General features: G+C 28.9%; 1 protein-coding gene across 1 annotated transcript in view; it reads right to left on the bottom strand.

The window, feature by feature from the left end:
* Nucleotides 1-4,748: 4,748 nt before the first annotated feature.
* Nucleotides 4,749-14,595, bottom strand: part of LOC143223801 (degenerin-like protein unc-105) — a 41,275-nt gene continuing 31,428 nt past the window's right edge. The window contains exons 9-13 of the mRNA XM_076452246.1: nt 14,429-14,516; nt 10,721-10,784; nt 9,287-9,363; nt 7,613-7,688; nt 4,749-6,606 (exon numbers count right to left, since the gene is read on the bottom strand). Coding sequence (XP_076308361.1) covers nt 6,397-6,606; nt 7,613-7,688; nt 9,287-9,363; nt 10,721-10,784; nt 14,429-14,516 — 515 coding nt within the window. The 3' untranslated portion in view covers nt 4,749-6,396. The remainder of the gene's footprint in view (nt 6,607-7,612; nt 7,689-9,286; nt 9,364-10,720; nt 10,785-14,428; nt 14,517-14,595) is intronic.

Below are 14,595 nucleotides of genomic sequence, written 5' to 3'. Positions count from 1 at the left end.
CAACGAATCTTTAGAAAATAAAACTCCAAAACAGTAATAAATCCGTGGTAAATATAACCTGCAAACTGCCGTTGCCCTAAAATACAGCAACATTTAGTTATGAAAAGGTAAATTAATATCTAAAGAACAATTACTGTAGATATTGGCACAAATATTCAGCCTTACTCTATATCACTTCTAATCAAACTTAGTTTTAGGGAAAACTAACTTGTATCACCCATTTGAAGATTTAAATTTTATTTAACAAACCATATACAGTACCAGTTGGAAAGAAATACATAAGGGTAAGCTATGAACTTCCACTTCTAACGAAGATCGATAGAAGATATAAATCACTAAAACATCAGTACCACTACTAACCAACACACCACAGAAATAACTAGAACATTATTACTATCACTACTAACCAATGCACTACAGAAGACACCTACCACCAGAACATTAGTATTACTTCTACTAACAAAAACCCACAGAAGATACAAATCACCAGAACACTAGTACTACCACTGCTAATATATATTAACCACAGGAGGTACAAATAACCAGAACATTAGTACTACCACTACCAACATATACCTCACTGAAGATACAAATCACCAGAACATTAGTACTACCACTGCTAATATCTACACCACAGGAGATACAAATCACCAGAACATTATTACTATTACTACTAACCGATGCACCACAAAAAACACCGATCACCAGAACATTAGTACTACTACTATTAACCAATACCCCAGAGAAGATACGTATAACACTAGGACATTAGTATTGTCATTATTAAACAAGACGCCACAGAAGATACAAATCACCAGAATGTCACTACTTCCACTAATAACCAAAATCTCATGGAAGATGTATACCAAGAGAAAGATATCAAAAAGAATATAGCGACTTGATAATAAACATGTAAACAATATGAAATGAACAGAAAACAGCAGACATACTATATAAGAATAAAATAAATGTAGCCCAAGGAAAATATTGAGGTGAATTTAACTTTGAAAGAAGTGATAAGTCGAACGATTCACATCGGCCAGACATATAATATAGATCAGTAATGTTAAAATTATAAACGGATAAAACAGTAATAATAATTCTATCAAAATGTGATGTTAAAGTGGTTTAACCTACTTAAATGTATTTTTACAGAAAAGTAAATATTATTTTAAAGGAATAAAACCAAACGATTACTAGAAGAGCTGCATATGACTATCATATCAATTGTAACTGAATTTTACCAAGAATACTGGTGCAATATAAATAGGAAGATAGAGTTTGGCTTGTCAACTGAAATTCTAAAGTAATTGAATAAACTTAAACAGACTTTTGACAAGAAGAAAAGAACCATATAGCGTTCATTATATCATTACGATAATTATAGTGTAAATAATTTGTTGTATATTTATGTTAAACTAGTTTCGTATGCATATATTGTTTTTAAAACATGTGGAGATTGTGCTCTTCATTTATCTTTGAATTCATCACTAACAAGTATCAGACACTTGCTGTAGAAGAATCCTGAACCCAACAACATCATAATCTATACCCAAATATATATAGTTACTGTACTGCTTAATACTTTTACATGAAATTATTATGTCGTTTTCCACAATGAACACTTTTATTATTATGTTTGTTAATGGAAATACAAAGTTTTATATGTTGCTTCCAGTATTTTTATCACGCTTTAAAAATAATATCTAGTATTTATTAGTCCCTCATTATACATGTTATTGTTTTGAATTAACTACAAATGTATACAAATAATTTTAGGATTATAACTCCGCAGACATACCGCTGAGCCACTGGGAGGCTAAGTTATGCATAACTTTCGTTGTTTATTAATAACGTTTTATATATTATTTCTAGTATGTTTATCACTCTTGAAATCTCAATTCTAGAATTTATTAGTCACCCTTTATATATAACTTCCAGTTTTTTATTAGTCACACTTTATATGCAGTTTCTACTAAATATAAGTGACACATTATATATAATTTTTAGTACGTATTGATCCCAGTAGTTACCCGATAAATGGTTTCCACTACGTATTGATCACACTTCGTATATTTCTTCTACTATGTATTACTCACACATTATACATAATTCCAGTACATACTGATCATACTTTATATGTATTTCTTAGAATCAATTAATTACATATTACATATAATTTTTAGTAATTATTGTATACTTTGTATATTTCTGGTATTCTTCGTGATATATTATTTATAATTTCCAGCGCATATAGATCACACTCTGTATATAATTTCTACTACTTTTATTCATACATTATACATAATTTCTAATATTTATTTGTCACACATTATCAATAAATTCCAATGTTTATTTATCACATTTTATTTATTATTTCCAGTGTCTATTTGTTAATATTTATCTATAATTTATAATATTTAATAGTCACACTTTACATATAACTTTAATTGTTGATAAATAACATTATATATGTTTTTCCACTCTTTTACCCCACTATGTATATAATTTCTAGTATTTATAAGTGACACATTACATATAATTTTTAGTACTTATTGTATACTTTGTATATTTCTGGTATTCTTCGTGATATATTATTTATAATTTCCAGCGCATATAGATCACACTCTGTATATAATTTCTACTACTTTTATTCATACATTATACATAATTTCTAATATTTATTTGTCACACATTATCAATAAATTCCAATGTTTATTTATCACATTTTATTTATTATTTCCAGTGTCTATTTGTTAATATTTATCTATAATTTATAATATTTAATAGTCACACTTTACATATAACTTTAATTGTTGATAAATAACATTATATATGTTTTTCCACTCTTTTACCCCACTATGTATATAATTTCTAGTATTTATAAGTGACACATTACATATAATTTTTAGTACTTATTGTTCCCAGTTTATGTATTATTTCTAGTATTTAGTTGTCACACGGTAAATGGTTTCCACTACGTATTGGTCACTCTTTATCTACATATTCTACTATTTATTACTTACACGTTATGTATAATATCCAGTGCTTATTGTTCATTCTGTATATATAAATTCTAGTATTATTTAATCATACATTATATATAATATTCAGTAACTATTTTTGCACTTTATATATAATTTATAGTATTTATTACTCACACCTTGAATATAACATTTAGTGTTTATTAATGACATTTTATACTTTTTTCAGTATTTTTATCACGCTTTCTATAAAATTACTAGTATTAATTAGTCACATTTTATTGTAACTTTTAGCGTTTATTAATCACATTATATATATTATTTCCATTATTTCTATCACACTTTATAAGTAATTTCTAGTATTTATTAAGGTACTTTATATATGACATTACTCTTTATTAATCACATTATATATATTATTTCCATTATTTCTATCACACTTTATAAGTAATTTCTAGTATTTATTAAGGTACTTTATATATGACATTACTCTTTATTAATCACATTATATATATTATTTCCATTATTTCTATCACACTTTATAAGTAATTTCTAGTATTTATTAAGGTACTTTATATATGACATTACTCTTTATTAATCACATTATATATATTATTTCCATTATTTCTATCACACTTTATAAATAATTTCTAGTATTTATTAGTCACACTTTTTGTATAATTTTCTTTACCTATTGATTACAATTTCTAGTATTTATTAAAGTACTTTATATATGACATTACTCTTTATTAATGACATTATATATATTATTTCCATTATTTCTATCACACTTTATAAGTAATTTCTAGTATTTATTAAAGTACTTTATATATGACATTACTCTTTATTAATCACATTATATATATTATTTCCATTATTTCTATCACACTTTATAAGTAATTCTAGTATTTATTAAAGTACTTTATATATGACATTACTCTTTATTAATAACATTTTATATATTATTTCCATTATTTCTATCACACTTTATAAGTAATTTCTAGTATTTACTAAAGTACTTTATATATGACATTACTCTTTATTAATAACATTTTATATATTATTTCCATTATTTCTATCACACTTTATAAATAATTTCTAGTATTTATTAAAGTACTTTATATATGACATTACTCTTTATTAATAACATTTTATATATTTTTCAAGTATTTTTATGATACTCTATATATAATTTCTACATTTATTAGTCACATTTTTTATAACTTTTAGTGTTTAGTAATCACTGTTTATATATTTTTCCAATATCTATATCACACCATATATATAATTTCCAGTATTTATTAGTCAAAAGTTATATGTAACTTTAATATTAATTAATCACATTTTATATATTAACTACAGTATTTATATCACACTTTATATATAACTTTTAGTGTTTATTAATCACATTTTGTATATTTTAACAGTATCCTTATCACACTTTTGACATATTATTTCTTGTATTTATTAGTCACACTTTATATTTATTTACTAATATTTACTAAACATATTTTTTATATTTTTCCAATATTTTGATCACATTTTATATGTACTTTCAGGTGTTTTCTAGTCACACTTTATATACAACTTTTAGTTTTTATTAATGAGGTTTTGTACATAATTACTAGTAATTATTATAACTTTTCTAGTATTTAATAGTCACACTTGATATACAACTTTCAGTGTTTAGCAATAACTTTTATATAAATTATCAAGAATTTATTATGATATACAATATGCAATTGATACAATTTATTAGTTACTCTTTATATTTAATTACCACTATATTTTAGTCGCATTTTATATATATCTTTCAGCACCTACTGATAAAACTTTATATATAATTCCTAAGATTTATTACTCACAGTTTATATATACATTTTAGTTCTTATTAATCACATTTTAGACGCTATTTCCAATATCCCTATCACATGTTTCATATAATTTCTTGTATTTATTAATGATACATCAGATATAATTTCCGGTATTTATTGATCACACCATGTATATAGTTTACAGTATTTATTAGTCACGCTTTTTACATAATTTCCAATGTTTGTTAATCACTCATTATACAGAATTTCCAGTACTGTTAGTTACACTTTATATATAATTGTTAGTATTCATTGTTAACACTTTATATATAATATCTAGTATTTATTTGTGACACATGAATACAATTTCCAATAATTATTGATCACACTTTACATATATCTTTTAGTATTTATTAGTCGCATTTTGTATATTTTTCACAATATTTTAATCCACCATATATATAATTTCTCATATTTAATTGTCACACTTTACATGTACCTTCTAGTATTTATTGGTCACAATTTATATACAGTTTCTAGCGATTATTGATCATTCCTCATATGTTGTTAGTGGTCATTGATTCGTAACACACAGTAATTCAGCAATATAATTATATAACACGAAATATTGTTTTCTGCACACACCAAAATTTTCCATAAGATGTAGTTACTGTACTAAGAAACAGTCGTACAATGATTCTTGTAACAACTAGTATGAAATATTCTCATGTAAAGTGTAAAATAATGTAAAATTCATGATTTTAGTTAAATAAAACTGAAATAGTATTAAAAACAAGCCTTAAATTATACTTAGTAAACAAAAATGTATTATTATTAAAAACAATTCTCAAAAAATAATCATAATAAATTGTATTTAGATATTAATATTCTGATTTTTTGTTTAAATACTAAATATTTTCCTTTATTGGAGAACTTGATATACGAACATCATTAATATATTCAAAGATCACATTCAAATATAATATTAAGCTCTACATGTTAATAAATTAAATCACACTGTGAGACGAAGATACACATCACATCTTACACACGTGAGTTCACACATTTCCATCCAATGGCGATATGCAACACAAGTTTCAATAGTATTCTTTATTTAATATGTCATAATGGTTATCATATAATTTTAATGTTATTATGAATTTCATATAATCAGGTAGCTTGGTGTAGAAGTTCAGTACAAATAACGAGAAACAAAAACAAACGTGTATTATATTAATAATACTTAATGTTACATTCTGGAGATACAGGTGACTGTTTTATGTACGTTTACAGAACTAACTGAACAGTATTGTTAACAGAAGGGCTATAATTTTAAATATTAAAAAACGTTTATCTTACCATCCAATTACTCTAAACTATGAACAGTTTAGGTAGTGTTTTGTATGGTGTGCGTTTGATAAAACTAACCAGTTATAGCTACGTGTCTGCGGTAATAACATGTGGTAACTGTTTTTTATTTCGTCTTCACAGCTTGTTTACAGCTGCTTTAATTTCATCAGAAAAAATTGTTTCAAAGAACACAAAATAAGGCATCTCTAGTGCGTCATGTTGAAAACGATTATTGTATGATATGGATTCTAATCCACAGATATAACAGTAACTGTTGTATCACAGGAAACCGGTTTTTCTTGACCCAGGCTTTCCTCAGTTTGGACCTTTCCACGTCTCTCCAAATATTTATCGGTCACAATTGATGGTAGATTCACCAAAATAGTCGTCATGCTTAGTACAGAGTATCCTATCCACATACCCAAGTAGCCACCAAAGTAACTGAAGATCTCAATATTCTGAAAAAGAGTAATAAAGTAAACATTGTAAAGTGTCGACCACAGTTTAAACGTCAACCTGAACACAACTTCTGTGTTAAAACCAAATTATGTTGGTGTGGTAAAATGAGAAAACTAAATACACGTGTTCATCATCTATAAAAGATAATAGTGATTTCTTTATTATCTGTTAATCAGAGAGTCAAGTTATTGTGTATTGTCTTGTTCTAGTAAATATTCGTGCTTTGAAGACGACATACATTATGTTGTTCTGTTTCTTTGTTTGTTTAAGTTAATAACAAATATATACAATCAGATTGCTGTGATATCAATATGATTGACCTATAGAATGCTATCAAATGAAGCTGTTTATAAATCTGCTAGTTTTGATATCAACATAGTTGGGACATAGAATGTCATGTAACGAAGCTTTGTATCGAACTGAGAACACTGATATCAACATGGTTGAGATACAGAATACCACCTAACAAAGTTTAGATCAGTCTGATAGCTGTAATGTCATACTGTTTTATACATAGAATGTTATCTAATGAAGTCTTGAATCAATCTGGTGGCTATGGTAACAGGCTAACTGAGATATATAATGTCATTCATTAAAGTTTAAGTCGACATAGAACCTAAATTTCTAATAATATTAGATTGGTTGACAAAAGGAATGTCACACAATGAAGCTTTATATCAGTCTGACAGCTAGTTGAAATGTATCCACGTACTCTATTGATGAATTTGAGAGTCGAAATATTATTATAACAAAAACTATGTACTTTATCTGTATATAAGATGACAATGTGTTTCATAATTATAACACATGACATACTAACTGGAAAGGTAGTAATGAAGTTTTGGTATTAACAACAATAAACAGATATAAAGACACTCGTATGTTATATTTTAGAATAAAACGTAATATTCGAACATTTACTTTGGAAACTGTAAACTGTATAATTGTTAAATATTTAAAGCAACCTGAATATTACAAAATTTAAAGTAATAACAGACTATTTACCTGAAAAGTTGGGTAATACTTATAGATAAGACTCTCAGACTTACTGGGTTCAATAGAAACGAGAAGGACTTGTTCACTGGATAAAAATGAAATCGATAAAGTCAAACTTAAAGCTGTTAAAATTGAAATACAAATGAAGTGACATTTAGTGTATTAACAGTTGTGATACCATAGTATCTTTATTACTTCATAACGTCATTGAAAGACAAGGTCAGTAACAAAAGGTGTAGTGGATTTGGGCCAACAATAAGAGTGAGATGATCGTAGGGTAATTGATACTGACCAGGAGTTACTTTTAATACACAGTAATAAAAATACTAGTCATTTCTTACATCTCAGTCATTATAGTATAATGTTTACTGTATGTCAGAAGGATATCAACAACAACTGAGATTTTCCTAAAATATCAGAAACTAAAAACTCACTGTTCGTAGGTTTATCTGGAGGCCTTAAATCAGTATCTACATTGATCAGGCTAGAGCTTTGAAAATGATATCTTCAGAATATGTATAACATCGTTATGAAATATTTTAATTATTTCAAAATATAGTACAGTGAACCGAAATTAACACTGACAGAATATTGTAGTTTTAAGAGTTTTGCTTATAAGTTTGGTTTGGTTTGAATTTGGCGCAAAGCTACACGAGGGCTATCGGCGTTAGTTGTCCCTAATTTAGCAGTGTAAAACTAGAGGGAAGGCAGCTAGTCATCAACACCCATCGCCAACTCTTGGGCTACTCTTTTACCATCAAATAGTGCTACTGACCGTCACATTATAACGGCTCCACAGCAAAAAAAAACACACTTACTAACCAATTAGTGGATCTTCGTCCCGTGTACAAATCTTGTGAGATAACATGTTTTGAGTAACTCTCGGTCTTTTAACTGAACTGAAATAAAACAGAAATTTCTAAACCTTTGTGTATTAATTCGGGAAGTGACAAACATATCATATAGTCTGGTACCATACGTTTTTCTTTATTTTCTCTCACAATTTCTTATAACCATTAATGTCATACATTCCCTTTGAAGATGTGGTCGCATGATTCAAAGGTAAGTTTGGTTTGATTTGTTTTGAATTTCGCGCAAAGCTACTCGAGAGCTGTCTGCGCTAGCCTTCCCTAATTTAGTAGTGTAAGACTGGAGGAAAGACAGCTAGTCATCAACACCCACAACCAACTCTTGGGCTACTCTTTTACCGTCGAATAGTGCGACCCGTCACATTATAACGGCTCCACGGCTAAAATGGCGAGCATGTTTTTGATGCGACAGAAATTCGAACCCGCGACCCTCGGATTACGAGTCGCACGCCTTACGGGCTCGGCCATGCCAGGCCCCAGAAAATAAAGACGACAACAGTCGCTGTACAAACATCCCACTCTAAATTGAACTTTTCCTACCTATCTTTTTCAAAGCTCACTCAACACTTCTTTGCTTTCATGACATAGTATCAAGTAATAATACCAAATTTAGAAAGGTATATATCTTCTAGCACATCAATTCACTGGTCTTCACCGTGGATAAGAAGTTATAAACTATGTGTTATATACAATATATTTAGATATAAATTATGTTTCGTGTTAGAAAATGTAACTTATATTAACATTTCTGTATCCTAAGTTAAGAATCTTTAGTTTTAGCACACTATGACTCTTAAGGGAAGGCAAATCTCACCTGACGAAATCTTTGGTAAGTGTCCAGTTGCTGCTTTTGTTGGCCAGTCGGACCCAAAAATCCATTATGTAGGTAAACTAGAAAAATATTTCATAAATAAAAAATATATCCATTGTACGAAGCAACAATTAACTTAGAAATTGAAAGAAAACATTAAAATCACGTTTAAAGTTTCATATTGTGTATAACAATAAAACATCATTACATAAATAAGAAAAGTTAGTAAAACTAAATCTGTTCTACAAGATATCTGTTTTAAATACATTTTCTAAATATTTTAATGTTAAACTTACGAAGCTCAATAGCTGTTTTTAGAAACAGTTGTTCTTTGATCGTCTCGACCCTTTGGGAACAGTGAATTACATTATAAAAACTGGATAAATGTTATTAATATTTATATTTATTTTGTTCAAACTCTCCAGTTTTGCTACCAGGAGAGTGTCCGATAACCATTAGGTCACAGATGTTATAATAGTGTGGCTGAAAAGTATATTATGTTAATATTATTGCCTGTGTAGTGGGATTATACACAAAATTCTCGTGACTTAGCTGATTATTAACATAATTTAAGTAAAGTGTGGTTTATAAGATATAATAAGTTTCTTACTGGAACCTTTATGAACATTCATCACAAGAGACCACCTTTGGCAATTATAAACTGAACACCAAAGACCTATGAGAATGATAAACTGCACTTCATGTTGTCTAACTTAAGAGACAGTGATTCGAGGATATTTCACTGAACTTACGAATAAACTATACTAGTCTCAAATACTGTGATGTTTATTGACCACAGACCAAAAGCTCTAACATAAACTTAAACACTAATGTATCTGAGAACGGCTGGTATGGGTATTAACACTTTTATTGATAAGCAGAGGACAATGTTTCGACCTTCCTTGTTCATCATGCTGTCATGATTGTTTAAAATAGTCCATAAGAATTGACACTTGATTTTTTCTTTCTCCAGAGTAGAATGTTTAAAAATATTCCAGTCGAAAACATATATGATAATACTGTCAGAATGATATATGCACACTGATTTCCAGTTTCTCACTGTAAAAAAGAAGTATCCATCTTTCGATAGTGATACAGTTATTGGGTTTTACCATTTTTTTATGAAGATCTCTTGAATACTTGCTTTTCTGACATCATGAATACACTAGAAATATCTCTGTTATTGTACTGTTATCTTAATTTAATCGAAGTTTTAATAAATACCAGTGGACAATATTTGAGTAAGACTTAAAACTCATGAACACAGTGATTTAACTATAGTTGAACAAGTTCTATATCTACTAGTGTCAAAATAAAATAACATCAGTAGATTAATTAACATTATTTATTATGCACCAACTTGTTAAAAAGGAATCCTGATGTTAATTTCTTTTGTTAAAACTTTTATCTTGACTTTCACTGTGACTTTCACGTTACCTTGTAATTTTCATTAGGTAGAGGCCAAACTCTGCTTTCTTCTTCAATGGTGTAAGTAACTTTTCTAAATAAATAAATGTTAACTGATCAGAAAAACTTAAGATATAAAGAATTTTCTTCCATCAAAGATACATTTAATAATTCTCTTTTGAGAAATGTGTCGAGAATAATGTCAGGGCAGCAGCGTATTATGTTTCAAGAATCTTAGGACAAAACATTTTGTTTTCGGGAGACATAAAACTGGAGACTGTAAGGACCGTGAGTTGTCTCTGTCAAACATAGCACAGAAAATCATGACGAACGAACACAAATACTTTTTTTTATTAAATCAATCTTATAAATAAGTTTAAAACCTAAACAGTGATTTATTTTGTATTAAAATCGAATACCTTATCAAAGTTATTTGTCCACTATACTGTAAAACACTTTTATTTTCCTATGTGTAATTCATTATAAAACTGAGGTTTTCCTCCTAACTCACCGTAACTTAGGTATGGAATGTGAGTGATGTAATGAGAAATATTATTTGTGACATAAAAGGAATCTTGGAGTAATAAGAGCAGTTGGACAAAAGGCTGACTTTGCTACATCCATGTTTACTTTACTGTCTTTAGAAGAAAAAAAAACGGACATAAGCAGTAATGAAGTCTGATAATAAACATGAAAATGATAAATAAGACGGAAGGTATTTATATTTACAGAATATTTGAATTTTTTGTGATACTGTTATTTCATTATCTACATAGATCTGATTTTAATAAAAATCATGAAGACGGAAGTTAAGTTTATATACAAAATCTTCTAATAATAAATATTCACACTATAGTTTTTAACTTTACTTACTTTAAAAAGTTGAAGAGAAAGATATTATTTAAACCGAAGTCCTCTAATGTTTTAACTCACGTGTTTCTGAAGTTTAATGGTTTAGGTATTTATTGTTAAAGAGTTAACCATAACTAATTAAAAACGTGATCGAGTTATGAAGAGTGAAACTGACGTTCAAATAATGTTTGGAATAACTTATTTTGGCTTACAATCACGACTCTAGTTCCTCACATTATAAATAGATTTTATTGTCACTTATTTCAAGTAGGCTTAGTAACCTATATATATATATTATTTTTAATCTCTGGTGGAGAGTTCACGTTTTTCTGGGGAGTATCTTCCATTCTTTCTTTAAGATATTGAGTTTTTAAAACTGATTCTTCAAGGATTGTTTGTTTCCAGAATTCGTGGAAATCAACTCGAGCGCTATCTGTGTAAGAAGTCCCAAGTTTGGGAAATATAGTTTTGAAAGAATCCAGTCAACATTGATAATTGTGTTTCACTAATTTATTACAGTATCTGTTTTAAGTGTTAGGGTTTGTAGGTAAAGAAGAACAAACAACAGAAGTAGAATATCAACAAATGTCGCTATTTATGATGTTTTGTGGAAGTGTTGTTTATGTTTATTACTTGGAGGGTCACATTGAGAGAGAGAACGAGTTTTTAGTTGAGTATATTGAGTTATAAAGGTAATGCTGTGTGATACGTTGGTTATTCCTAAAACGGGGAGAACTGTAGGATTTGTACATAGTGGGACAAAAAATATGTTAGAAGTAGAAATAAGAGATGATTGTGGTAACTTAGAAAAGGAAGTGGGAGAATGTTATGGTAAAAAAGTACTTAAAATCAAGGTACAATACCAGAAATGTTGCGATGAGGTTCATTTGGTGTGAGAATATTAGTGATTGTATTATGTTTAGGTGGTTAATTAAGTTAAGTTGAAGGTTAAGTCTCAATAAGTGTGTGGTTAATTTGTTAACATGATTACTTTTATTGTTGAATTGATTAATTATTGTGTTGTTTTATGTGTTAAAATCAGAGAAATGTGTCTCTCTGTTTACATGTCAGTGGATTACACTAGAGAGAGCTAGTTTATTTTGTGGTCTGAGAAACACTACTTATATATATAAAATATTTACACAACAATTTGATTTTAGAGTGTAAATACGTGTATTTACTGTTACTGTGAAGTTACTGTTTTAAAAACACCTTTAAACTTACTGTCTTGACTGTTTTTTATCAAAATATTCTATTACTATCATGTACTCATGTATTCATTTAATAAGTTCTAAAACCATAGTTTATAACTTGTTTGTTAACACAATACGCTATTACTAGTATCACATATGTATAATAACTCCACTGTATCTTGCTGAGCTTTGTTCAGATCTTCTTACCCAGTATATTGTGTTCCTACATTTTCTAATATTAATTTTGTTATCGTCTGTGTATAAGCAGCCATTAATGTTTTACTGTATCTTTAAAGACATCAGATGTCATTTGTCAAGGAAGATGGACTCTAAAACAGTTTTGATTTCTTGTTATTTTATTTAAATCATAGACTCTATTAGTTCTTATGTGAGGATATATTTATGTTCTGACGTTGTTATATTCTATTTGATCATTCGAATACCACCATAATTACAATAACTATGAACCCTTTCCATTATTATAATGCAGAAACTGGTTGTAGTCCTTAATGTTCGAATTAGCCATGATACACATTGTACTGCTGGTATACAACTGAGACGTGATACAACCAATAGGTAGTGCTTGACATGACCTGGTTACTGGGGTGAGAAGTGGGATCAAACCCTGTCGCCGATAGTAGGAATTTCATAAATGACGGTCAGTTCTATTATTCGTAGGTAAAAGGTGGGTCTGTTCACGGCTAACAGAGGTAGGGTTGTTTGTTTTGGAATTTCGCACAAAGCTACTCGAGGGCTATCTATGCTAGCCGTCCCTAATTTAGCAGTGTAAGACTAGTGGGAAGGCAGCTAGTCATCACCACCCACCGCCAACTCTTGGGCTACTCTTTTACCAACGAATAGTGGGATTGACCGTCACAGATATAACGCCCCCACGGCTGGGAGGGTGAGAATCTTTGGCGCGACGCGGGCGCGAACCCGCGACCCTCAAATTACGAGTCGCACACCTTACGCGCTTGGCCATGACAGGCCAAGTAGGGTTGAAGCTTACGTAGTCCTAGAACATCTTTAATGTTACATGCTTTTTGAAACAACTAACACTTTCTAAAATATCCATACAAAACCTTTGTCTTCAAGAATGTCCGTATGAAATGCATTTAAGTTTCATAGTTAATCTATTATCAGATAAACAAACGTTTGAAACGGAGTATATATACAGTTAATTCTAATGGATTCAGTAGTAAGTATTGTTTGTTTTAAATCGTGTTCCGTTTATATATTATAAAATACTAATTTCAGTTTCAAAGCTAAATTATAAGTAAAGCTTTATATGATGTTTAAAGGGATTTTTTATCCCATCATTCTTGTTTTGAATGCACTTCAACACTGTTGTTAATAAAACTTAATGAAGAATTAATGATAAAGGAACATAATTCTTGTTACCTACAGAAATACAGTTTACTTAGAATTTCTTATAAGTGTATCCCTAAAAATTACTTCAATAACTGTCTTATTTTGTTTATATTGTGAAAGTATTCTCTCGATGCTTCACGACACATATCCCATCAAATGGACGATATATTGTCATCGTGGCTGAAATGTACGACTTCATAAATACCTTTAAATGAGATACCATCACTACTGTTTACTTTATGTTCTAGTGTTCATTATGTGTAGTTTAACTGAGTCACACCTGATCATGTGTGTTTTGTTCCAAGTAAATAATTTCTCTTACCTACAAGGTTGACGACAAAACCCTTCACAATAATGAATTATTTGGTTTTTCTCTATAAACTCGGATGCACAGCCAATGTCTCCAATACCTGAGGATAAGAACAAAACAAAACATTATATTCTAATGTACACGTGTACAGACAATAAGATTTATTGAAAAAACACTAT

The sequence above is a fragment of the Tachypleus tridentatus genome, chromosome 8 (genome assembly GCF_004210375.1).
Source record: "Tachypleus tridentatus isolate NWPU-2018 chromosome 8, ASM421037v1, whole genome shotgun sequence".
NCBI classification, from domain to species: Eukaryota; Metazoa; Arthropoda; class Merostomata; order Xiphosura; family Limulidae; genus Tachypleus; species Tachypleus tridentatus.
Note: the sequence above shows the minus strand (reverse complement) of the source record. Positions and strands in the feature narration are given on the sequence as shown.